General features: G+C 31.5%; 2 protein-coding genes and 1 long non-coding RNA gene across 4 annotated transcripts in view; 1 reads left to right on the top strand and 2 right to left on the bottom strand.

Moving 5' to 3' along the window:
* The window catches only part of LOC129949433 (uncharacterized), a 146,659-nt gene that overhangs the window by 4,165 nt on the left and 114,514 nt on the right, over window positions 1-27,980 (bottom strand). Inside the window, exons 2-3 of one of the 2 annotated variants that reach the window (XM_056060889.1) lie at window positions 24,073-24,167; window positions 10-1,511 (exon numbers count right to left, since the gene is read on the bottom strand). In XM_056060889.1, the coding sequence (XP_055916864.1) occupies window positions 10-1,155 (1,146 nt within the window). In that variant the 5' untranslated portion in view covers window positions 1,156-1,511; window positions 24,073-24,167. The remainder of the gene's footprint in view (window positions 1-9; window positions 1,512-24,072; window positions 24,168-27,980) is intronic. The other variant, XM_056060890.1, reaches the window with a different exon arrangement.
* Window positions 1-27,980, top strand: part of LOC129949435 (uncharacterized) — a 72,093-nt gene that overhangs the window by 31,129 nt on the left and 12,984 nt on the right. The window lies entirely within an intron of this gene.
* Window positions 5,585-6,385, bottom strand: LOC129949434 (adult cuticle protein 1-like). The gene is made up of 2 exons (XM_056060891.1): window positions 6,228-6,385; window positions 5,585-6,160 (listed from the first exon to the last, which is right to left on the bottom strand). The coding sequence occupies exons 1-2, from the start codon at window positions 6,231-6,233 to the stop codon at window positions 5,843-5,845; spliced, it is 324 nt and encodes a 107-aa protein (XP_055916866.1). The 5' UTR covers window positions 6,234-6,385; the 3' UTR covers window positions 5,585-5,842.

Genomic DNA, 27,980 nt, shown 5'->3' with positions numbered 1-27,980 from the left:
TATACTCACCCTGTTCTTGACCATCCATCGTACATTCGGCTCCGGTACACCTTCTACATAACAACTCATTGTGACATTTCGCCCTTCGACACCGTGCGCCGTTGTGTCTGTGGCAATTATCTGCGGCACACACGCAAAGTCGTCCAAATCAATCTTGTCCCAGGTCTTCCCGATCAATCGGGGAGGTGCCCTGCAGACGGGTGGTATTCCATAGGGGATGTTCTCTCGCAGCATCCACGACCTCAGCGGTCGTAGGGCACACGAGCAATTCCACTGATTGCGGGCCAATTCAAGGCCATGCAAATTGCTCAGCACTGTCAACGTACTCGAACGTATGTCATTCAATCGATTGCCATCCAATTTCAGCCACTCCAGGGTCGCCTCGAGCCCCGCAAATGCTCTTGACTCGACCACTCCTATCTTACAATCGCTCAGTTCCAGTCTCACTAATTGCGGCACTCGGACGAAGGATTCCGCCGCTACACGGTAAATTGGATTGCCGGTTAGTTTTATTTCCCTCAGCTCGGGAATTGATTCGAAGGACTGTGACGGCACGGCCGTCAGTTGGTTATAGCTCAGGTCCAGCTCGACGAGATTGCTCAACTTGCGGAACGCAAACCGTTCTAAGGTCCGCAACCGGCACTTGGCCATAAACACCTTTTGCAGATTGAGGAGATTGGCATTGGCGAATGTGTCGTGGGGTATGCTGCTGATTTCGTTGCCTGTTAGGTCGAGCACCTGGGTGCCAGCGTCGAGGCGTTGCGGGACTTGAGAGAGATTCGCATTAAGGCACAGAACGGACTCCTTGCCGCTTTTCCACTTGCACTCGCACAGGTTCGGGCAATCGGCCATCAATTGGCCGGACAGGGCAGCGTACATCATTAGGACGAGGAGCGAGGACGAGCTAAGGCTAAATTTCGAGTTCCTTTTTTGACAAACAACTGACAACGATGACGACGACGACGACGGAGACGACGATGGTCTACACTGATGATGGTGCACTGCTCTGCACGATTCTATTTCCGATTTGGATGAGGACGAAAACGCAAACGAGGACGATTCCAATGATGATGATGATGGTGATTTTATTGTTTTGGTGGTTATTGTGGTGGTACTTGTGGCTGTTGTGGCTAATTGACGATTTATTGGGGCCATGGCATATCAGGCTGTTATAGAAGTTGAATTGATTACTCCACATTTGGGTGGACGATTGACGCTGCTGCTGGTGCTGCTGGCGCAGATATCGATGGTTATGCGTGCCGGTCGGATGATGCTCCGTCCATGCCATAACTATCTGTGAATATCCGAGGAACCAGAACTGAAACTACAAAAACTAACACTGGCACTGGTACTGGATTCGTAGTTGGCTTCACAGTGGAGCGTTGTTAGATTCCAATTCTGATGGCAGCAGCTCGATGGGGCGTTGTCGGGTATCATGTCACTTAGGCTTAATGAATTCGTAATTTTCATTCGATTTTCATTTGGCAATCGGCAATCGGAGCAATTGCAATCTGCAAAAAGACAAATGACATAGATATAGATATAGATTGATTGTAGTGTCCATTTTTTAATAGTATTTTTTTTAAATGTGAATTTGTGTATATTGATCAAATTGGAGTGGTTTTTGTTGTTGTTGCTGTTGTGGCTGGATGTTGAGAGAGGAGGGGAGACCACCGACATTCGGTAGTTGAGATTTTAAATGGCTATAAGTGGTTATAGAGGAATTGGATTTGGATGTGACAGACGGATTTAACAGAAATTGAATTGAATGGGGATAAAGTAGTGAATTGATTAGAATTGATGGTTTGACGAATTAAATTAGTAGGAAAACGTAAAAGGATAGAAAGGACCCATTGGTGGATGTATTTTGGATGGTTTTAAGAACCGACTTTCTCATTTTTGTGTTTATCTAATGTTTAAAGGTTGATTTTTGTTTAAGTAGTGAAAAGTGGTTTTTGAGACATTTTGTTAATTAAATCAGAGTTGCCACCTTTTTGAAGTAAGTTAATCGTGAGTAAGCATATTTTTCATTAATTTCATTTCATTTTATGTAAGTACGAATAATGAACCTGTAGAGTGTAGAGTGTAGTTTTTACAAGAGAAAATGTACTTTCAGCCTGTTCTTATATTAAGGGGCCGTCTAAAAACGCGTTTTCCCAAAAGTTTTGTTTTTTAAAACTGTTGGCTCGATTTTGATGATATAGAAGATATCCTTAATTTTTATAGGAGCTACATTTTCACAAAACATCTCGATTTTTACAGTGTTTATTAGATTGAAACAAAATGGTCAAAAAACGCCATTTTGTGAAATTTTCAAATACTCAAAAATGCTTGTGGTAGATTTATTCTTTTTATTTCTTTTCTTTTGTTTTTTCAAGGTTTTTCAACTGAAATATAGTGCCAGCTGTTCTACTCTCTATCAACGGTAGTAGTGCATTTAACTACACGTCTTTTTTTCTTTTTTTTTCTTTTTGTCGAAAAACTATCTTTCAGATTTCTGTATGATCAAAATTATGTATGATAAGGTATGAGCCTGTGTGTCCCAAGTTCTCTATTTCAAAATACTGTATACCAACATTTTGTATAATCAAAACTCTGTATAACATAATAACTGCATCTAAGAATTTCTAATAAAAAAAATACTGAAACTATCAACAAACTTATGACTTCCATTTCATTCCCTTAGGACCAATAGTCTCTTAGGGTTGCCATTTAAGTTATATTTGTATCAATAATTAGGTTTTAAGCTTGCATGTTGTTTTAATTCAAGTCTGATCAACGCGTTTTCAATTGGGATCCAAAGACAATATTTTAGTACAATGTTCAAGAAAATTGTGGCTGCCAATTGTATTTCAGAAGAAAATCTTACGTTGAGCTATATTTTATTTTAAATTTGATAACGATACGCATGAATATTTCGTAAACTGTATAAAATTTAATGCATTTTAGCTGATAGTTTAAACACGAAAACAGGGTTGCTAGATATTAGTGAAATTCTAAAACTAAATTCACATTTTGTAATTTTTATGAATTAAGCCACAATATTTTACAACACAATTCATTTTACTTGCAATATAAATAAACTATACTGCAAGTTTTGCATTTGTAAACATTTTCAAACTGGATATTCAAACATGATATAACGATGGTGGAGAAGTCGAAAAAGTTGGTTCCCCGATTTCGTCCATCTATTGATTGATTGGGTCGATTGAGTTTAAGCTTGGAAATTAAGTTCATCAGCCGATTCGCTTTAAACTTTAAAAAAAAAAACTAAACTCTAAAAATAAAATAAGAGAAGTCCCCATACAAATCTTTTGGTCAAAAAAAACCGATTGATTTTTATAAAGTTTTCTCAAAAAATTTGTTTTCTTACCTTGACTTCTTTCAATAAGAAATGTGTTCTTGTTTTCCTCCAAAAGAACCGTTAATTTGTTTTTAAGTTTTCTCGAAAACTAAACAACCGATTTTAATAATTTTTCCACACAAGCTCTTATATGGTCTTAATAATATTTGTTGATCAAAAATGTCAAAGTGATTGTTATGAATTTTTAAAGAAATATTATTTTTTTTTTTCAACTTAAAAAAAAAACAAATCTTTAACATTTATTGATAAGCTACAAATATTTTTAAACTAAAATAATTAAAATTAAAAATTAATTTAAAAAGAAAAATACCGGTATTTAAAAAAAGAGGCTGGGATGCAGCCCACACTGATAACTTCCCATCCGATTCAAATGTCGATTCGTCTTACTTAAAAGTTTGCAGGTTTTTGTATTGGGTAAAAAAAGATGTCAATTCAATTACTCTTAAAAATTTTTAAATTAAAAAACAATATTTTTCGTATCAAGAATTAGTTTAGTTTGAAAATCTAGTTTTTTTTAAATGTATTTTTAGTCAAAAACCAATTTAGTAGCATTTATTAAATTTTTACAAATTGGATGAATGAAATTAATTTGAGTGATATCAAGAATCGAACATCAATTTTTCCCAAATTTTCGAACTATTTTGTGTAGATTTTTTTATGAAAAAACGAACTGTTGGATTTTTATAAAAAAAACTACTGAATATCGAAAACAATATTTTCTATGGAATAAAAAGAGTTTGAATACAATACTTTTAGTTTTTGAAAAGCTGTTTGATTATATTTTTCTCAAAATTTTACTGAATGTTGACAACCAAATTTTTTTAAAAAGATAAAAGTAGTTTAAAGCTAATATCTTTAAGTTTTGAAAAGATATTTGAGTTTAAATTTAATTTTTACTTTACAACTTTGAGTAATGTTTTTTGTTTGTTTTTTTTTTTTTATAAAAAAAAACTGTCAAAAAACATTATTTTTCGTTGCACAAAATTGTTATGGAGATAAGATCATTTTTTGTTCGGAAAATTTTTGGGGTGAAACATTTTTTTAAATTTTTTTTGATTTATAAAAAGCCGTTAATTGGATTGTTTTCCAAAAATATACTGGTTTGGTATCACGTTACAATATATCATATGTTAATAATTCAAGTCTTAAGCGGCATTGGTTCATGAGATATTTAGGGTCTTTTTTTTAAAACTCCTATGGTAAAAAAAAACCATATACGCAATTTTCTTGAGAGCCCATTTGACATCTTTCTGCATTATTATTTGTATAATAAAATGTATTTGAATCTCTAATGGATCTTGAGCTATGAACGTACGGACGTACAGAAGTACGTACACACGCAAGCACAGAAACTTTCTAAAAATCTTTTATTTTCAATTAGACAAATCGGACCCATTACAATAACATCCTGTGGGAAGTTAAAAATAGAAGTTCTATTTGTACACAGAGTGCATTTTATTTTTACAAGTTTAAATAAGTCGCCTTTATGATTTTTGAAAGATATATTTTATAAATTGTTGTTGTTTTTAATTAAAGGGTATCTGCATTTTTAGAGATATTAAAAATGTTTTAAATAAAATAAATAACTTCCTAAAAAATAACCCTTCCAAACAAAATGTATTTGAATGGGGAGTTATTTTATATTTTAATTCTTGAAGTTGTGTACTTATTTTAAATATTTGTGGGTACTTATTTTCTGCCTTTTTGCAATTAGTATTGCATTTTAGGATTATCTTCATAGTGCAAAAAGGGCCCAATTTGGGAGGTTATTTATATTTTGTTGGGGATTTAATTTTTTTGACAGTTTTTTCACTTAACCTCTTTTTCAAGTTTTCGAGACATAGTCATGCATTTTGTTTTAAAAGATGATTGCTGTAGCGATTTGGTATCAATTTTGAACTAATTTTATTTTTAAATCAAACCAAAATGAAAATGCATGAAAAACTATATTTATTTCTAGGATTACCAAATGCACACAACTACCTGGTACAAGAAATAATCTACATATTAATTTGTTCAGTTAAATTACATTTGTTTGCCCTGAAAACTGTCAAGTCCAAACAAATATCAATTTACATATGACCAAAAACATAATTAACATTAATTTCACAGGGTTACATTCATCTACTTTTGAAACGATAATCCTTTATCTAGATTTTCAGTAAGATTCAGTTTTTCAGTTGCCTTCAATTTCAAAAACATCATCATCTTCATAAAAAACAGTTGTTTAAAAAGGGCTTACTATTAAACCATTTTTAAAAAGTAAGCTAAATTATTTATCAAAGTTTGACAAAGAATTAAAGTGTTATTTGAGAGGTTTTTAATGCAAATAAATATTCAAATCAATTAATCTAAAATATTTTATTTTCGATATTATTAAATTTTAGTTAAAATTAAAATTTAGTTTCCAAAGTTAAAAGGTGGTTTTTTCAAAATTCATGCAATTGAAATTATGGTTTAAAATGTCTCGTAATCCATTTAGGCAGTTCCTGGAGCTGCTTGCAAGTTAAGAGACACAGCAGATTGGACGTGTCCTTCCAATGGTGCAACATGAACCACACCACGGTTCTGAGCAACATAGGTTGCTGGTCCAGCAACAGCAATTGGAGCAACACCAACAACACCAGCTACATTTTGAACAGCAACAATATTGGGAATGGTATGAACATTAACAGCAGCTTGTGGACCATTAGCAACTGAAGCTTGAACAGCAATAGATCCAGGTCCAGCGAGACCAATTACAGATGATTGGGCAACTGCGACAACGGCAAGCACGACTATGGCAGAAATGACAAACTAAAAAATAGTAATTTAAGACAAATTTACAAAAATTCCTAAAAAGAATTTCAAAGGTGTTACATACTTTCATGTTGCTGGATAAGTTTTGGTTGGATGTAAGAAGAAAAAGTTCTTGAAGTTAACACAAATGAATCGCTACTGATGCCTTAACACCTTTCAAATCAATCTTTATATAGTACCTCCCACAGTTTATCATAATTCTGAATAAACTTTCTAAATCTTAAGATATAATCCATTACTGTAAGCTTATCAATATTTACAACCCCATTTTTCAGTTGAAGTAATTTCTTTGATATGCAAAAGTAATTTAATATTAATTAATTTATTATTTCAAACACAACACTTCTCCACTGACAAATGCGTTTTGGTGATTAAAGTTGAAAAGCATAAAATGAAAACTTGTTTTATTAATATTTTATATTTTTTCATTGCCATTCATATTCGGCTTGTATATTAAATGACTTAAAACTAATTAAATTTAATATTAAATTATTGCGTGCAAATTAAATTGCAAGCACGCGTGATAATGAGACACGGATATACATACTTGACTCGTAGTCGTATGTTTGAGGAATTTAGAGAGATTATGTTAACGAAGACATTTCACATTGTTAATGTTTCATATTATAAGAATGTGAATGCGGGTGATTTCAAATTAGCCAGTTATATTAATATAATCCACAGAAAACTATTGCAGAATTACAAAAGCTTAAATAAGGCAATTAAATTGGAAATATGTCGGATATCAAGTGATGCAGACATTTTTCAAGTCTAATTATGTAAACGTATATTTGGGGTAGGTATTCAAATTACAGTAATGAAGTATTAAATGAGGGTTTAACTTCGTAGTTTTTCGTTAGTTTGAATTTGGAAAGAGGTTGGGTTGCGACCCACTCCAATAACTTATTATTAGTTACAGTGAATACTTTTTCAACCAACTGTGTGTAGTTGTTCGCTTAAAGAAGTTGGCGCTGAATTTGTTGACACCAAATTTTTACAGTACCCATACAAAAAAAACGTAAAACAAATATTACAGAACAGGTATATTTGAGAGTCTATATTAACTTATTAAAGCTAACAATATTCTCATCAAGGAACATCGATTTGCGAAGTGCTGTTTGTTTTGAAAGACATTGTCTTGAAAAAGTTTACTACCGTTTTCAATGGAAACACAGGGCTTAAAACGATTGAGCAGATAAATTCTGTAATAAACGGCAACGTGGATTCCAAACTTCCAAGAAACATTTAAGTGAATAATGGTAAAAGTTTAAGATGGGATTCACTCGTTTCAGGTAAAGTTGAGAGATCATTTAGCTCCTTCTAAGGGACGACTGAAGAAGATTGATACCTGAGCACTTCAAAAAACTCTTGGCAGTCCAATGCTACTATAATTAAACGTTTTCTTTGTTTATTGTCTAGTATTTTTTAATAAATGCCTTTTTAACTGTTTTGTTTTGCCTTATTTTAATCAACAAAATCCTAACCCTGTTCATGACATTAGGCAGCTGAGAGACCTTTAGTTGTTGCTTTAAAAATACGTTGGTTAGGAGAGATTACACAGCTTTTTACGATACAGCATTTTTTTTATTGACCAATCATTTGACCTTAAAAAGAGTGCAATGATTTTTTATCCAATCAATCTTTTTATTTGAAATTTTGATTTGAGTCATCTATTCAAAATCGTTGAATTCAAAAACTCCAAGAGAAAACTAAAAAAGAAGTCTCAAATGATTGCAATCAATTTATCAAATGATTGCATGATTGTACTCTTTTTAGGGTCAAATAATTAGCGATTGCAAAATTTTAAGTAAAAAGCCTTAGGTGAAATCAATGAATGCAATCTTTAAATTGAATTCAATAAATAATTTACATTCTTACTTTTACCATTTTGTTTTAAATGTTATCTCATATCAAACTTCTGTGTTCCATGAGACGAGACCGAAGCTTGTCGCGTCTCGCTTCCATACCTAGGAGAAAACAAATTTTCCGTATTGAAGGAATTCAAAAAAGAAAAGAAAACTCTGAAAGGTCCTCTTAAAGAAAAATTTAATTTTCGACTTTTGGCAACAAAAATTGTTATTTTTGATCTTAAAAAACGATTGACGTGCTTTAAAGATTAGTTAGAATGGAATCACCGGTCCCACTTTGTTTACTTTTTATAAAAGGTATTACCCGTGGAGTGATGGTTAGTGCGTAGGGCTATCACACCAGAAGTCTTGGGTTGGTTTGCCAGCGGCACCTGAATATGTTTTTTTTTCACGCTCACTGTCTTTTCCGAGGAACTAACAGAGTAATTTCTCTCATGATAAGTTCATATTCCGCATATAAACTGTAGGTTCTCTCTGTCCCTAAATTTGTCTTGCTCACAGGAATAGTTGAGAATTATAAGTCAATACGCTCTGGTTCCTACAGACTGTTGCACTACAAACGTTATAACAGGGTGTATTTCATAAATTTTTTGAATTCTTTCCAAAATTCGTTAAAAACCATTCGGTTTGTTTAAAAATAATATTTTTTTGAAGGGTACCAATAGAAAGTCATCAGTGAACTTCGCATTTTCAGTGCCAGATTGCTTGTATTTTATTTCTTTTATTTAATAACTTTAATAAGAAGTGCCCAAGCATTAAAGTACCTTCTATCACCTCACTCCCAAAGAATCGGTATTTATTTTTGTTCTTAAATTCCCCACCTTGACTTTAAAACTAAAGGTATTAAACTTAGCTCTGCCGTAGTCGGCAACTGCCCTTCTCAATGATGTCGCCTTCAATAACCATATCCATGACTGAGTTTTAAAACATCTGAAAGAGTCGACAGAGTCTATATGTAAAATCCATATTGCAGAATAGAAATACGGACTAAAAGCTTAATGCTTTAAAACCACACACTTCACTTCTAAAGTTCTTTTATAGTTTTCCATCCTGCAAAAATAAAAAAAAACATTCCTGATCTCTATTTAAAAATCTCTTGCCTCTGCCAATCCAATCTGTTCTGCTTTCTGATTCTGGCTTTGGCCTATGTTCCTATATATATATATTTGGTTTATTCTCCTGAAAACCTCATCCGTTCAAAACCTCAACAACTGAAGTTGAAATTTTAATCACTCTTCTCAGCTCGTTTTCACCAGATGTGCGCTGCTCCGCGCGTTGGTTTGCCTTCGGTACACAAGTTTTCTATAGCTCCATAGGTATATATGTGATGTCTATTATTCCTAAATTTTTCATTAGCTCAATCTTTTGTTTCTTTAGAGGATTTTTGCCAATTTCCGTGCCCGTGAGTCTTCAGCATTCGCGGAAAATCCCGATTACATCAAACCAAAAAAATGGAAAAAATAATTCAAGCAAATTGCCTTTCCCTATTGCATTCAGGAGAGAGCTGTGTTGTCCTTCATGTTTTGTTGGAAATAAACTTTCACAGTGTCCTCTTATTCCACGTGAACTATTACAATGGCGCCAGCATAGTTAGTATCCGCATCCCAATGCCATCAAATGAATAAACGCTGACGGACCAAACAAAAACTATTCTCCAAAAAAATAACAAAATCCCAGAAATCAAGAGCTGTATCTGTCTCGAAGTCATAAAATGAATACAAAAAGGTTGGAACTAGCACCATCAGAGAAAACGACGAAACGAATGTCCTTTAGAAGGAACTTTTTTTATTCAAATACCTGGATGAACGTAAATGATTTGTTTGTCCAGAGGGAGCATCGAGTGAATTTGTAATCGGATTTATGCCAACCTAACCCAAGAGCTTCCCTGTGTTGTTTCTGATCTGGATCTGGATACCTTTACAAATGCTCTCACTCCCTCTGGGTTGAAAGGTTCCCTGACTTCACACGTGTGTTGTGTATATGTGCTCAGAGGGAAGAAGAAAAAACCATGTCAGGCATCCAGCAGCATTCCAAACGAGCTCAACTCAAAAAAAAAAATAGAAGAGAATGGTAATGAAATTGCAAACTTTTTACCACCATATAGCTTAGCTAGTGATAGGGTTTTTATGCTTCCATATTCGTTGTCATCCTATATACGAGTAGTCTTCGTCCTCGTTTTCCTACGCTGCAGTGACTGTTTTGGTGTTCAGTCAGTGTGATAGATAGGGCACGATGAGTTGGGGTCATGTTTTTGCATCGATATGTTCCTTCAAATCCCTTTTGGAGAATATTCTCCTCTGTCTCGAGTAATGTGGATTTGGATCCGGACGACCGACGACCGACGACACACAGTGTGTGTACATCAGGTAGGTTTTGTTTATTAGCACGCAAAACCGGATATTGTGACAGATACCGAATTCACGTCCTATTTCACCTGAGAAAAATTGTTTATCGAGTTTTCTTTTTTGTTTCTGTCCAGGGGTGGATTTAACATATGTGATTTCTAGGAGGGGTCATTTTTGAGTTACTGTCAAGAAGGTGGACATTTTGTTTTTCACTGGTCTACACAGTGAAAGAATACTGACAAAAGTCGAATTATATTCCAAACCATGCAAATGCTGTCATCTAACTTATACAACATTTTTCGGACACCTTAAACTCTTAAAATCCACTCCTGGAAATATTGTAAACGAAGTGACGTAAAGTCAAAATTTACATTCATCTGACTGATTTTTACTAGTTTTTACCATTTCTTCGAAACTACATTTTTTCACGTTCATAAAGTTAGAAAGTCGTCCTTGGCTTCAGCTTCAGCTTCAGCTTCAGTTGTCTCGTAATAATTGCAAATGTTCTTACTTTGCTATAGGTTAGGTATGTTCTGTGTACAATGTACATAGGTGGACATTAGAGAGATATTATGTCCTTCCCTTAGCACACAATCGAATCAGTATCGAGTAAAGTCACAGGACGTGACTAGAGATTTAAGAGAAGTTTTGTTGTGTCATGGTCTTGTGGGTTGTTCCTGTGCAGTGTGCATCTGACACAAAATACGTTCGGTTGCCTTCAGTTGAAAGTGATTTAAGTTGCCCCACAAGTTGTTCGACTCAAAGTTGAAGTTGAAGTCAATTTTCTTCTTGAAAAGTAATGTAGTAGTGATGTTTCGTATTTTCCAAAGTCATAGGTAGGTAGGTACACAGGTTAGGTACATGTATGGTTTTTATAATGGGATTTTAAACCTTTTTGGCATTTCTTCCTATTTTAAGAAAGAGTAGATTTAAGATTCAATGTGTGATAGGATTTTGTGGTGTATAAAGAGTGCTTTAAATTTGATTTTGACAAAAAATGGGTGAAATTGAGTTAAGTTGCTGGAAATTTAATGTTGAAGGTAAAACCTGTGAAATTGAGTTTAATTGGCTTAAAGCAAAAAGACAACTTAAATTTTAAAAAAGGGTTTAAACGTTTAATAAAAGGTTTTGATTCGAAGGAAAGTTATGGAATATTCCATTTAATTTATCTTAATAGGGGATTAATGTCAAGTTTATCTTCTTTTTTGGTTATTTTTTTTCTTTTACTGATGGACCTTCAAAGGAATTCAAGCATATATGATACAGTTCTTCTGTGAACATATTTGGTTTATGGGTATTAAGTTGTTCAATGGAAAAATGCACATGTTTTGTTCAAGAACGATTTTGATTTAAATTCACTCAAATTGGGTCTCATTTTTATTTGTAAGTAATGTTGGCAAAAAAGGACTCAGTTCTCGAAATAGAGTTGAAAATGAATGTAATAATATTTACAAACTCAATAACGTATTTTTTAGTATAAGTGTCATAAGGCTTATTATTATCTTAATAAACTTCCCATTGGAAGTTATTGTAATGGGTCCGATTTGTCAAATTGAAAAATTTTACATTTCACGACGTTTCAAGGTCCCTAAAGTCGAAATAAAAGATTTTTAGAAAGATGTCTGTGCGTGCGTGTGTACGTACGTTTGTACGTCCGTACGTCCGTACGTTCGCGACGTTTTTTCGTCGTCCATAGCTCAAGAACCAGAAGAGACATCGATTTCAAATAAATTTTGTTATACAGATAATAAGGCAGCAAGATGTAGAAAAGGCTCTCAAGCCAATTGCGTGGGTTGTTTTTTTACCATAGCAGTTTGAAAAAAAGGATTTTAGTTAACCCTAAATATCTTACGAACCAAAAACGCTAGAGACTTGAATTAAATTTTATATAATCAACCCTATCATGAATTCCATCGTAATCGGAAATTTTTACGAATCCCGAAAAACTGTATCATGAAATCCGTTCGTAATGCAAAAGTGTATGAGATTTTCCACTACAAAAGGATTTCATGATACAGTTTTTCGGGATTCGTAAAAATTTCCGATTACGATAGAATTCATGATAGGGCTGAATATATAGTAACGTGATATCAAAGAAGTATTTTTTTTTTATAAATCAAAAAACTGAAAAAAAAATTTTCACCTCCAAAATTTTACGACTAAAATATGATTTCATCTCCAAAAGAATTTTGTGCAACGAAATATAATGTTTTTGACATCTGAAAAAATTTTGAGAAAAATCGGATCGACAGTTTTTTTATAAAAACTAAAAATCGAAAAAAACATTGAATATCGATTCAAATATCTTTTCAAAAATTTTAGATTATGGCCTTCAACTTATTTTAAATTATAAGAAATATTGTTTTCAACATTTGAAACAATTTGGAGCAAAATCGAATTGCCTGTTTTTGTACTAAAAATAAAAAAAACTAAACAAGAAAATGTATAAAAGTTGGTAAAAATTGTTTTTCAACTCAAAGACATTGCCTTTTAAATCCTTTCTTTTTTTAAATATTATTGTCAACATTCATAAAATTTTGAGAAAATTGAATTAACAGTTTTATCACAAAAAATAAAAACCTAACAAAAAAATAATACTTAAACTTGGAAAAATTTACTTGCGACTATTTAAGCTTTTAAAAATTAAAAATATTGTTTATTTAAACTTTTTTTTATGTCACAGAAAATATTGGTAGATGTTCAGTAGTTTTTTTTTATAAAAATCCAACAGGCCATTTTCCATAAAAAAAATAAAATCTACAAGAAATAGTACGCAAATATGGTAAAAATTGAAGTTCGGTTCCTGATATCTCTCAAATTAATTTCATACACTCAATTTGTAAAAAGTTAAGAAATGCTTCTAAAATTGGTAAACATTTGTTTTCGACAAAAAATCTAGTTAACAAAACTAGATTTTCAAACTAAACTATTTCTTTATATACAAAATATTGTTGGTAATGTTAAATTTTTAAGAATAATTCAACTATCAACTTATTTAACCCAACATGAAAACCTACAAACTTTTAAGCAAGACAAATCGACAGACGAGATGGGAAGTTATCAGTGTGGGTCGGGTCCCAGCTTCTTTTTTTATTTTACTATTGCCTAATTTGTCGAATTACAATTTTTGACATTCCTCGACATTTTTAGAGCCTAAGAATTTTAATTAAAGATTTGTGAGAGATGTCTGTGTGGCCGTATGCATGTTTGTACGTCAGATTGTTCAAGATACATTTTTTTATGTCCATTTCTGAGGAATCAGCAGTTAAAAAAGTAAACACAATCATTTCTTGACTAGCAATTACGCTAGAGACTTTATTTAAATTTAAAATTATAGAAAATGACGAAAGTGTAATTTGGTATGAATTCGAAAAAAATCAATGAACGTTTTTTTAATAAATTGATAAAACAGAAGAAAATATTTGTCAATATAATTCCAAAGTAATTGATAGCAGCGAAGAATAAAATTTTTGATTTTGCTTTGCGACTTAAAAAACTATTGGAAATAATTAGACCGATTTTAATAACTTGCATCTTGTTCAAAAAATTACTCTTTCGCCCCAATAAGCTTATTATATCAAAAAATTGTTGAGCATTAAGCTACTCTTTACCGTATAGGCCTACTTCTACTTATGGTAACAAATTAAATTAAACCTTTGGGTTTCTTTGCTCGCTGAATTCACATTAAGTGCAAAGGTCTTGACAGCTTTTTGAGGTAGTTAAAGTGGAAAAAGATCTTTACAGGTAGAAAGACATATAAGAATTTTTCATTTTGGAACCGTTGTTTCTAGAATGGCAAGGTATCAATATTCAAACACCTCGTTAAACGATACTTTTTATTTTTTTCTTAAAAAACAGCTCCGGATAAGAGATGGAGTTACTTTTTTACTCAATCAGTTTGAATGAGTTTTTAGTTTTTAGGTTTTAAGTCTTGAATTCAATTATTTTGTAATAAGCAGTTTTTGTTTTCATTTTTATTTAACCGGTTTTCATTTATTTTGTGTCTTTCAATTGCAAAATCAAATTGACAGTATTGTTTTTCAAAAATGTAAATTATATATAAGGTTTTAATTGTGTACTTAATAGTTAAATTTTGCTGCTATTTCATAAAAAAGCAGAAAAAATACGAATGTTTCTATTCGCAAAACTCTCTAACAGCTAAAATTATCAAAGCACAAAAACTAATATCCGCCTTATTATTTATATTTAACACACACCCTAATTAGCTTTTGAATTTATATAATGTTATTAATAGTAATTATAATTAAAAATAATAACATACAAAGAAATTTGTTTTTGAAACAATATTTAATAATTATTATTACATCAAAATGTACTTCAAAACAAACATATTAAATAATTAATATACCACACAAAATTCAATGTCAAATTTCAAAAAACCGCTAATTTGTTTAATATTTAACACAAATTAAACAACCAAATAACTTCAAAAAAAAAAAAAGAAAATACCTTACTCATGTAGAAACATAAAAACATAGATAAATATAAATATAAATTTAGCTATAAAAATGAAGCAGTAATTAAAAATATTGCCACCACCCCATTTTCCATAAAAGGACCATAGAAGAAAAACAAAAAAATTCCATAAGCTAACAAAATAACACATAATCCGTGTTCTGCTATGTTAATTTCATGCCTAAGCTTATGATAGTTTTAATGATGCAATATTCAATATCCGCAAAAAATATGAACTTGTTATACCATTATTGATCTTTGTATGTTTATTATAGGCAAATATATAGAAACAATCACAATAAAAATAATCATAGCACTGTTGCGGTTTATTTGTTATTCAATTCGAAAACCAAAGTACAAAAATAAAACAAAAACCTAACAACCATCAACCACCCACTTCCGGTCTAAACATATTATTTAACTGCACCACACATTTGCTTAAATTCCCATAATTTCAAAAACATCACTCATCCGCCCCGGTGTACCTCCCAAACAAAAAAACAACAAAAGCTATAAAACATCGCATAAAATACACAAACCCTGTATTGTGGTGCATAACATGTAACGAGTTTAACTAGAAAAAGGATATAAACAGGAGCAGGAGTTGGAGCAGGACCATCATCAAAACAAAAAAGAATATGACAAACAAAAAAATTAAATTAAACGTCCTATGCAGAACACAGAACATGACGGATCGCAATTACAGTTAGTTAATCGCCATTGACGCCATCTTTTTTGCAGGGCTGCATAAAGGTTCACTTCATACGAGATATAAACAGTAAACACTGCAGTTCTCTGTTCCGTTTGTGGTCGTCTGTATATGGTTGCTTATTCCGGGAATAATGGAAATTTCAAATATTTATACTTTATTATTGCGGTATTTGCGCGGTGCATTATTTAAGGACTAAGTTCCCTTACATCCTTTTTTACCCCCTTTGGCATGGTTAGTGGAACTGACTATTTTTAGTTCGCAGCACTCTATCTCTTTGTGTTAACTACCACTGCCAGTACCACTTGCACTGCAACTTTATACAATTGCCATTGCCACTTTGTGTCCGGAACCTGTCAGCAGCCGCTTATAGTAGACCTATCTGCCATAACAGCCGCATACATTAATCCCAGCTGTGCCTCAGAGGAGTTATATTCCAGGATATTTGTGGAAGCAGCTAAAACAACTCAACAGAATAAAAAATCACAATAGGGAACGTACGAGTATATCCTCTTAACAGACCTCAAACTGACAACTGCTGGTGGTGGTGCTCCTACTACTGTCAGTTTGGCCAAACACCGATTCAACAACGACTGACGCGGAACAAAGCAACACGATGAAACCAAAAACAAACGGAGAAACCAACGAACGGAGGCAAAAACAAAACAAAACAACAAAACCAAAACAGAGCAACAACACCAGAAAAAATATAACTGAACTCGAAACAGGATTTGTTCTTCCTGTCTGGCATGCAATGAAGCCGTTATTTAAATGACAAACGAAATTTTCATAAAGCATAACCACAACACCAGACCGGAACCACAGGGATGGAGGATGGTGGGTGTTTGGGAGCAATCGTGGGTTAAAGACAGGCCTGCCGTAGGTACAATCCGGGTGGAGAGGTATAGTCAGACACCATATACAGGCCCTAGTTCCGCTATATTCCACCCCCCTGTGGATAGAGAGGTAAGTTTGCTGAGGATACACGAAAGTCATTCTATGGATTTTGCCAGGTCCGGACATCGTCAGTTTGCCAGGATATTTGTGTTATGATTGTGAACATAACCACCACACGTTGTTTGTGTTGCTCGCATCAGAGTCCTGGCGGATGTCTTTTTTTCTATCACTCCTTCCACTCCAGGTTTCCAACTATAACGGTTCTCAGAAATATGGGTAATAAACTGGTTCAGAATAAATATATACAAATCCACCATATTCCCGTTTAACAACGACCGAGAATTTATAAATAAATCCTTAGGTTTCATGTGGTGCCTAACATGACTCCACTCTGCCACCACAGGGGACACAACTACCGCCAACGTAACTTCGTCGTCGACGTCGTCGTCCTTTCCCCCATTGCCTCCGATGACGACGACGTCACTGCGCCTCGCCACACACTGAAAGAGAATATCTTGTTTATTTGTTGTAGCAGACTTATGTGTCCTGGAATTTCCTTGTTTTCGTCCTTTTTTCTTTTTCCTTCTTCTTCTTGGTTTCGTTTTAACATTGTCAGAAAAAGGACGAAATCTCATCAGAATCATAGGATAAAATTTCCATATGTTGTGAGATTTCCATTTATACCAAAGCCACAATGCATATCCTTCGAGACATCAAAAGCAACAAAAAAGTGTGAGAAAAAGAGTGATAAAGGAAGAGGAAAGGATGAGGGATAAGAGGAGTAAGAAAAACAGATAGAGATAGCATCAAAGTCTAATTTGGAATTTATTTATTTTGGGTTGTTTTGGGACCAAAATCATAACCAAAACGAGAAATGAAAAGGTTTCAGTTTTTTTTTTGCGACAGGTGTATAAGGATATAACTCTCTTCTTATATATAGACGCAAAGGGATATTATGTCTTTGTTATTGTATTTTGTTTTTATGGCCAAAATACTTACATACATAATATGATGGAATTATTTTTCCATCTAAACGATCTGTAAGGATATTTTGTATATAAACATAACCGAGAGTAAGATAGAGGAATTTCTATACAGGAGTAGTAAAAGGACGAAGACATTAACAGCTATATATTGTTTATGCTAAAGGATATTATGTCGCCTTCTTTTTTTATGAAGCTTGAAATTAATCTACTTACGTATGGAAATCACTCAGTTAACATACTGTTATGTTTGTCTTATTTTCTCGTTATGGTCATTTTTACTTGATTTCTTGCATATGTTAGTTTGTTCTTTTTTTCTTTTTCTTTTTTGATGGAGAAGATATTAGAAAGGAAAGGAAGTCTTTAGGGAAATAAAGTTAGTAATAACATTATTTGGGTAGGTGCTTTGGAAAATTTAGGGATATCAAATTTTATTTCCGAGCGAGAAAGGATATTTGTAATTATTTAGCAGTTATTTTTAGATTCATAGATTTTATAAAAACTTGTATAGTAATTTTGGAATTTTTCACAAATAGGTGATAAAGATATTTAATAACTATAACTGAATTTCAAAAATTTCAAGTAATCAAATATTATTTATTGGAGAAGTTGCCGAAGAGTTAAGAAATTGAAAACTTCAATGGAGGAAAATACCAAATGTTGAAAAAAATTTTCTTTTAATCTTTAAAACGGAAATGAAAAATTATGGGACTTGCTACTGGATAATTTTTTAAAGTACTCAATTTCGTTTGTTTTGGTATAAGAAGGTTTTATTGTAAGTTATTAGTTCAGACATACATTTTATGAAGATTTTTTTAATTTTAATTCTAAGACACTGATAGCTTCCCATCCCGGTTGTGGTATTGTCTTGCTTATAAGTTTGCAGGTTTTCGTGTTGGGTTAAAAAATTTGTTAGTTGAATTATTCTTCAAAATTTTAAAATTACCAACAACATTTTTCATACAAAGAAATAGTTTAGTTTGAAAATCTAGTTTTGTTAAATAGATTTTTAGTCGAAAGCAAATTTGTAACGATTTAAGTAGCATTTCTTCAATTTTTACAAATTAATTTCAGAGATATCAAGAACCGAACATCAATTTTTACCAAATTTGAGTACTATTTCTTGTAGATTTTATTTTTTATGTTGGACTGTTGCATTTTTTTAAAAAACTACTGAATATCGAAAACGATATTTTCTACGTTGACAATGACAATGTTTTTAATTTTTGAAAAGATATTTGAGTAAATTTTTACCAACTTTTGTTAAATTTTCTTTTAAGTGTTTATTTTTGTTTGTAATAAAAACTGTCAATTCGATTTTTCTGAAAATTTTACAGAATGTTAATAATAATATTTTACGAGATAAAATAAGTTTGAAGCCATAATCTCAAGTTTTGTGAAAAGATGTTTGAGTCTAAATTCAATTTTTACCAATTTCAAGTAATGCTTTTTTTAGGATTTTATTTTTTATAGAAAAATGGTCAATTTTATTTTTCTCAAAATTTTACTAGATGTTAAAAACATTATTTTTCGTTGCACAAAATTGGTTTGGAGATAAAATCATTTTTTATTCGTAAAATTTTTGAGGTGATAATTTTTTTCCAATTTTGTTGATCTATAAAAAAACCACAATTGGATCTGTTTACAAAAAATACTTGTTTAGTTTCGCGTTACAATATATAATATAAAATTTAATTTAAGTCCCTAAAGTAATTTTTAACTAACATTTTCATATCTGAATAACAAAATTTATTTTAAGTCGATATCTCTTCTGGTTCTTGAGTAATGGAAGACGAAAGAAACCTCACGAACATACGGACTTACGAACGGACGGACACACGCACGCAGAGACATCTTTCTAAAAATCTTTTATTTCGACTCTAGGGGCCTTGAAACATCTAGAAATGTCAAAGTGATCAATTCGAAAAATCGCAGCGATTACAATAGCTTATTATTATTGAAGTTAAAAATTCAAAAAGGGACAGGGGTGGCCGTAATGATAGCTTCTAATCTGTCGATTTTTCTACAGGTTTAACAAAATTTTAGTATTAATATTTTGGTTAAGTTTAAATCATTTTCTTTAAATCGAAAAACTTTTCTTAATAAGTTTTTTTTGTTATTGTAGGTTTTCGTCTTTTGTGAAAAATGTTGTCAATTGGACTCTTCTAAAAACTTAACTGAAAGTTGAGAAAAACATTGGTCATAATGATATGAACATTTTGGCTTTAGTATCTGTTTTTTTCTTCTATCAGTTTTTGAACGTTTTTATTTTTGATAAAAACAAAAACAAATTGGATTTTTTTGAGAACATTCCGTTAACAACAAAACTTTGAAGTCAAAGACTATGTGACGTAGAAGAACAAAAATAATTTTTTTACCAATTTTGTGTAGATTTTAATTTTAAGAAAAGCAATGACTGTTGAAGGTTTTAATGCTGAAAACTACATTTTTATAAGATAAAGTTAGTATGAAGCCGATATCTTTAATTTTTAAAAAGATATTCGAGTCAAAAATCAATTTTTAAGAACTTTAAGTCATTTTTGTTTAGGTTTTAATTTTTTTGTAAAAAAAAAACTATCAGTACGGTTTCCGTTCAAAATCTTACGAAACATCAAAAACGTCAGTATTCGTTGCATAGAATTATTTTGGAGTTAATATACTTTTGACGTGAGAAATATTTTTGTTCAGTTTTTGATTTAAAAAAATCGATTTAGTGTTTTTCTTTTTTTTTTAATTAAACTAGTTTTTAATATTTAAGAGAAGTCTAGAACAACTGGTTTTTGAGACTTGAATGACGAACAAATCTTCTCGTACGTTCGGAAGTGTGAACGTAAACACAAGCATCTCTCATACAATATTTTATTTTAATTCTAGAGACCTTGAAAAGTCAAAAAATGTTAAAAATTTGATTTCGACAATTTGGACCGTGTATAATAACTTCTTATGGAAAGTCCACTAAAATCTTCACATCTTTTCTTTTTTCTTAAGGCTCGTTGAGTAATTTAAAAATATTACAAGACAACGGTTTTAAAAATTATAACTCCGAAGAGGTTATTTGAAAGAGCAGTTTTCATGAAAATAATTAATCTAGGAGGATTTGTCAATTTCTCGCAAGAGGCAGTACTCGTGAAAAAACCTAGACATCTGGCATGACAGTCCAACGCACTAACCATCACATCACGGGTACTTCTTTCATCGTGAATGCAAATAAAGTGGATCGAATTTCGCGTTCCAGCTTTGATCATAAATTTTCGATGGCATTTAGGTCTGGCGACTGGGCACGTGGTTGCATGACATGAGGACAGTTCCAGATTAACCAAGTTTGCACATTTCCAGGCTTGTTTTTAGGGTCGTTATCTTGATAGGGTCGAAAACTGTCCTTGATGTTTAGTTTTTCACTATTTTGCAGAAAGTTTTGCTTTAAAATATTTAGATACATTTTTTGGGACATATTATCTTCGATAAAAACAGGTTTCCTACCCCAGTAGAAGACAAACAGCCCCACACCATAACATGCCCTCCACGGTTTTTCACTGTTCCAGGCAAATTCTTTGGCTGGAGCTCCGTATGTGGCTGCCTGCAACATCCGATCCATGAAAATTAAATTTACTTTCATCAGTAAATATACGGTGTTCTAAAAAATTTCGTCCATATTAAGATGCTCACGAGCAAATTTGATTCTTTCTATTTTGTTTTTTTTTGCCGATGAAGGGCTTTTTTCGGAAACTCTTTCCATTAAAATCGGCATCCCTTAAGATCCGGTGTATTGTCTCAGCGCCGCACTTTTAATGTAAGCTTTTTTCTGCTTCTTGGGCTAACTTTGGTGTCTTTAAACTAGGATCTTACTTTACTTTTCTTACAATAAACTATCGGAAAATATTTGGCCAAACCTTCCAAACCACAAACCAACCTTATACTGTTAATGACCTAATAGAGATTTGTACTTATACTAAATTTCATACTAATAGGTGAAATATAAAATCGACCTCATTGTACATTCTTATAAATTTTGGTAAACTTAAAACTTTTGTTTGGTAATCATCCCAAAAAAAGAAAATCTCAGTAGTAGCAGTCCCTAAAATATTTAATGATAATTTACACTCTTCTCGTTAAACTTGCAATATTGGTGTACACTACATAATCTTTTTTCTCCTCGATTCGAACTAATATCTGTAAAATTAAAAATAAACGTTAAGTTTGGGACAATCTTTTTAAGTTCAATCAAAAAGTTCTAACCGACTTAAACACCATACACATAATATCAATCAAAAATATTCAGTGTTCTGCAAATGAAAAATTAAAATCAGTTTTACGGATCTTTGACTTATGTATGTTTCAACCGAAAAATTCTAATTCAATTATTGTTTTTTTTTTTTTTTTTGAAAATCCGATGAACTATGTAATTCAAAAAATTCATTTTTCTATACATTTGATTTGTCAGTGATTTATTCATTCAAATAAAATTTGTTACAACTATTGTAATTTATTTTCTTTTTATACATGCTTTTGTGTATGTGTTGTACATTCTAAAATTCAAAAACTATTTTCAAAAACAAACATTCAAACTCTCTTTTAATAACTTTAGGTATTTGTCTGCACATTTATAGAAATACACAAAATTCTAGTAAAAACTAAAAACTTCATTAATGTTTTGATTTATATTCGCAACTAACAACTAACAATATGTACCTATAAATATATGGTATATAAAAAACATTCATCTAGCAAAAGCTTAATTAAGATTTCTAAACCAAAAACTCTAAATCAACGGCCCGGCAGCAATAGCAGTGCCAGCATAGCAGCAGGACACACTCTCGAAATAGTTTTATAAAACAAAAATGATAAACGTCAAAGTTTTAGTCCTTTTTTTGTATGAGACCAACTCAGTATGTGTGTAGATTGTTTGTCCTTTTCTTTTTTCTAGTCGTAGCCATATCAGCAGGAATGATAAAATGTAAAAACCATGCCGGTTCTACACATTTTACCATCCCTGGAGTTGCATTCCACTCACAAAAACTAAAACAAAAAATCCGAAAAAAAAACTTGATTTACTCACTGTACACTCTCGACTCGACATATAGTATAAATGTTGTGTTAGAACATCATACAGATAATAAATGGTTTTAATATTTTTTAGTCCTTGTTTCAACTTTCAAATGGATGTAAAAGTACGTATAAATAAAATTTTATATTCCAACACGGTCTCTAGAATTAATGTTGCGTAAAATATTCTTCAAAACACACACACACACACAAATATGCAGACGGTAGTAAAAACTACTCCTAGATAAGTTACATTCCCTATACATACATATGTACAAACCAACATCATCTAACTCTAAATCATCATCGTATGCTGTATCCTTTATGTGTGTCCTTGAATAGATTTGTTTTGTGTCTGATGGAAATATTTTTGGTTCGCTCAAAAGAATTTATGAACGGTCCAATGTCAGACACAACTGTCATGTCGTCGCTATAAACATCCTTTCGTCCTTAAATTTGCCTTTCTCCTTTGATAAACCACCACAGCCACCGCGTCGCCGCCTTCATAACTAAAATTCAACCAAAAAACTTCTAAAACACGTTTCATATGTGAGCACTGATTTAGAGCACTAATGGAGCATGCACATACCGGAACAGGAATACATCAAAAGGACTAACCTCAAAGGACTCGCTTGACTCACTCGACTCGCACAGTTGTTGGAGGAAAAATGAATGAAAAAGATTTAAAAAAAAACATGAGATCCTAGAATTTATTGTTTTAGTTGGCGAAACGGATGTACGAATATCAAAGCGCGAAGGGGTAAAAAAAACAAAAAACTATGACCTACATTAACTAACTGTGATTCACATCTCTCAGACGAGGACGACGACGACAACGATTACGACGATGGGCTTGAACGCAAAATAGAGGTAACTTTAAATAGAATCAAAACTATATAAAGGACATTCCTGAGGACATTCCTAAATTACACCAACTCCAATGTACAAATACTAAATCTGGAACTGGAACGATGAGCGACAACCAACCATAACCCCCGACCGATGCGACGTCGCGTCATCGTTGTCGACGGTGGAACTTAAATTTCAAAGCACGCTTCTTTGTACAGGTCGCAATGGCATGTTTGTCGTCCTACAACCTCCTCACAGTTTAACCAACATAGCAAGGAGCAAACCTACAACAACGAGAACTAAAAAAAAATTCCATAGATGGCAAGAGATAGTTTTGACTCTGCCATAGGAATGCAAAAGGATGCGACTATGCGCCCGCCCACCGCTGTCGCCCCCACCCTCGTTCCACACTGTCACATGCAGCGCTCATACAAATCCTAGAGCAAAACGTGATGATGTTTACGTCTGATAAGATGAATGCTATATACCACTGGTATATTAGGATATTATAGTATAGTGCAGGACGACATTAGATGCCGCGTGGTTAAAGGATAACTTTTAGTTGACCGATAAGGCACGACATTTTCTATGCCATATTTTTTTGTTATTCCGGTCATGTGTCTCTCCGTGGGGGGCGTTTTTGTCATAATAATTATAATAAAATAATCTAAATGGCCAATGGGGGATTTGTGGAAAGTATATATGCATTTAAGTTCATAATTATTAAGCATACACTGACCTCTCTCTTTCCCTCTTTGTCTATGAACTGAAGTTGATATGGTGATGTTAATGGCTGAGAGTAGTGAGGCTTCCGCTTTGTTTTTTTTCAGGTTCCTGTAATAAAATTAGAAAAGTTTTTAGTTAAATTTTATAAAGAATGTTTGAGTTCAAAAGGTGATCTAATTTTATATAAATCTGGGAAAGTTTTAAGCCCAGATTAATTAGCGGACAGAAAGTTTTAAGGACGGTTGTTTTTTTTTTTAAATATAACTTCAAAAAATGTTGCACTAACTCACAAACTTCAGGAAATTCTATCAGTTCACTAAGGTAAAGTTTTTTTAACCGCACATCAGGAATGTAGAAGGCTTTACCAAACAATTCTATCACTTTTAAATTTGTAGATAAGATATTTTTCTTTCAGACGAACATCAGGAATGTGGAATACTTTATCCAACTCAGTTTTACTCTCATTTTAAAATTCACAACTTTGTTTACTTTTTTTCTAACACTCTCAGTGTTTTTAGAAAATTTAAGAGTTTTTTGATCATATTTAAAGATTAAGACTGCTTTGGAAAAAGTTTATTTAAAAAATTGTTAGAATTGTTGATTAACATTAAGAAGGCTACAATTAATCTATTTTTCATTATTTTCTTTCTTAAAAACCTTTTTTGTCGCATTAAATACTTTTGTCAAAAATGTACTTTGCATCAATTTAATATAAGAAGCGTAAAATTATAATTTATTATTTAAACGTTTCTTAAATTGGATTTCCATCAACACCAACACAAAAAAATCATATAAATTTTCATCCTTATGTTGTCCTTTTTATTTATTCATACAGTTGTCTAACAAAAAGAAGAAGAATAAGAAAAATTACCTAGATGACAACAAAATATGAAAAAAAAATTATAAAATCCAATTATTTGTCATATTATAAAAACTAATCCATCAAAATTTCTTACCCTCAATTAAATCTTAAATTCAGCATCAGCATGTTGTCTTGACACGACAAAATATGATTCTCAAATTTCATTTCATTTCATTTTCTTTTGCATTTAATATTTCAGAATATTTCAGAATGCCTGAAACAATTTTTTCCCAACCAAAAATAAAACGCGAATTCTCAAAAACCCAAGATAAAAATTCTTATTTTGTTTGTCGTTTTATTTTTTAAATTCGTATTTTTAAAAAGAAAACCGGAATCGAGCAAGAAAAATAAAATTAAGTAAGGAAGCAACCTTGATATGTATATTTTCAATTTCTTTATTTTATCAAAATGATTTCAAATCCACTAAAAGAATTACGTTCCCAAAAAGATGGAAAATACAAAATAAAATAAAGTAAAGGGATCTCATTCAATTTCAAAAACATTTGTTCTTAAACCAATTTTGGTCCTGCTATCATTCATTCTTGTTTCTTGTTTTCTTTATGAAAAGAAGTGTTGCCATTTAATATTTATCAATAAATAAACGCTTTGTAATAAATACGAAACAGTATCAAGAATATATTTTTTCAAAATCTTAATAACAGAAAATATTTGTAATAAAATTTAAAACATAGTACTCGTAAGTATGCGCCACAGTGATTTTTTTTTTAATTTGAAATAATTATTTGTAAGTCCTTACATTTTGTTCTGTAAGTTTAAGTAACGGTGACGTGGCTTAGCCATTATCGTTTTCTTTTGAAGAGAAAAAAAGACGAAATCAATTTAAAGCAATTCAAGCCGTTACGAATTTTTGAAGCTTTTAATAGAAAAGAAGCAAATTTTGGATTTGGCAAAAAGCTGTGTAAATATAATTATCCACATCTACAAACATTCCGAAACAGTTAAATAATAAATATTTAATTTGCAGAAAAACCACCTTTTAATTAAAGATGTCAAACTAAATTATTTAAAAATGAGAATATGACAAATATGAACTTTGGTGGAGAGCTCTAAACTACAAGGAAATTGTAGTAATTTTTAATAATTTTGAAATTACTACAATTAGGGTTGTGCGAATTATAAAAAAATCAAACGATATATTTCACATGGAACTCAAAAACTCTGCAAGTTTTTTAATAATTTCGAGAGTTATTAAATAAAATCAAAAACGAAATATTTTTTTAAAATTTCCTTAATCTAAAACTTATTTTTTGATTACAATATTATTCAACGTTTGAACTAAAAAATAAATAACCGTATTGAACAATACAAATTTAAAACACATTGCTGCAAGAAAAAGTTAGACGAAAAAAGTGCTAAAATCTTTTGTGTTTAGAATGACATGAGTTACAGTGTGTATTTTGCACCCACAACTTTTTACTTACTTTCGGACTCAAAATTTCAATCAAATATGGTAAAAAGGAGTTGATAAAAGTGTGTCCTCAATCCTGTTCCTCTGTATGTCTTTGTATGGTTGACTTCAAATTTGGAATTTAAGATTTAAAGCCAATAAGCTTAGGCGTTTTTACATCTTTTTTCGAAGACTCCAAATAAAAGTAGTAGTAGTTTGTTGGTTAAATTTGAAAATTCTAATTTTGTCAAAAACGAACCAATAGATGTTTTTTAAACTTTCTTTGAAAATTGTTTTCATAATTTGGCATTGAATTGTTATTTTGTTTTTAAGTTTTTTCAAGAATTAATACAATTCTGTTGCTATAATATTTAATGATCAGAAATGTAATTGTTACTGTTAGTATTGCTTTTCAGAAAAATATTAAACATTTATTTTTGTTGAAATTCATTATCTTGAATATGGGTCATCATTTTTTTACGAATTTAAAAATATGTAAAACGTGTATTAACATGCTCTTAATAACTGCGTACTTAAAATATTTTTAAACTCAAATTTAAAAATGTATACATACAAAGTTAATTTAAGAAAAAAAAACACTTCCTTAACGATTTTCAATTAAAAATTTTGAAAAATTAAGGATTTTTCAAAAAATTAAATGGCATTTAAATTTTTGAAAACAAAAGTTTTTTAAAGTAACATTTTTGAATCGTTAAATATAGGAAATATTTGTATAAAGAGTCTTTGGATACATAAATAAGTTTGTACAACCCAGCCGTGTACCCATAACTTTTTTTTTCAAACCTGTAACAATTCACATACCAAACGAAGACGATATTAGCTCAGGCTAAAATATAATTTTAAAAACAAAAATGAATAAAATATCAAATTGGATGTGTCTAAAAAATTAATAAAAGTTGAAACAAAATATTTTTGCGATCATAAAATAAGTTTTATTTCAATAATTGTTTTTGTTCCCGAGATGCTTAGTCGAAAACTTATTATTATCGATTTTTGTAGTAGTTTTTGAAAGTGTTATTTCCTATAACAGAAATACCGATTGGATTTTGAGTCATTTCCTTTAAATATTCTCGAGATATTCAAATCTAACTTGAGTTTTTATCAATTTTTTGAAGTGTTTTTGAAGATCCTTATTTTTTATATAAAAACTGAAAGTTGCATTTTCTAAAAATGTTACTACATGTTAAAAACAATATTTCTTATAAGATGCAATTAGTTCAAGGTCAATGTCTACTTCTCTTGTTTAAATATTCGAGTCGATACTGATTAGTGATTTTTTAAGATGTTTATTTTTTGTAAGGAAACTGTCTCTTTAAATTTTTGAAAAAATCATTTTTGTTCGTAAAATATCTCAGGTGATTAATATTTTGTTCAGTTTTTTTATTTATAAGAAAATTGTTGATTAAGGGGGTATTCTGGTCTAGAAATTAAAAAAAATCGATTTTTTTTTCTTTTCATATTTTCATAGTTTAACTATTTAAGAATATGTCTACGAGAGGATTTTCCCAAATTCAAATTATTTTCGGAGAAATAAGAATTTTGCTGAGCAGCCACCCAAATCGGTTGGGCTGCAACTAATAGAACAAAAGACATAATGGAGTACTTTAAACGCGTTTTTCTCAGAACTGTC

The sequence above is a fragment of the Eupeodes corollae genome, chromosome 3, assembly GCF_945859685.1.
Source record: "Eupeodes corollae chromosome 3, idEupCoro1.1, whole genome shotgun sequence".
Lineage (NCBI taxonomy): Eukaryota > Metazoa > Arthropoda > Insecta > Diptera > Syrphidae > Eupeodes > Eupeodes corollae.
The sequence above is the reverse complement of the archived record's forward strand: the minus strand, read 5'-3'. Positions and strand labels throughout refer to the sequence as shown.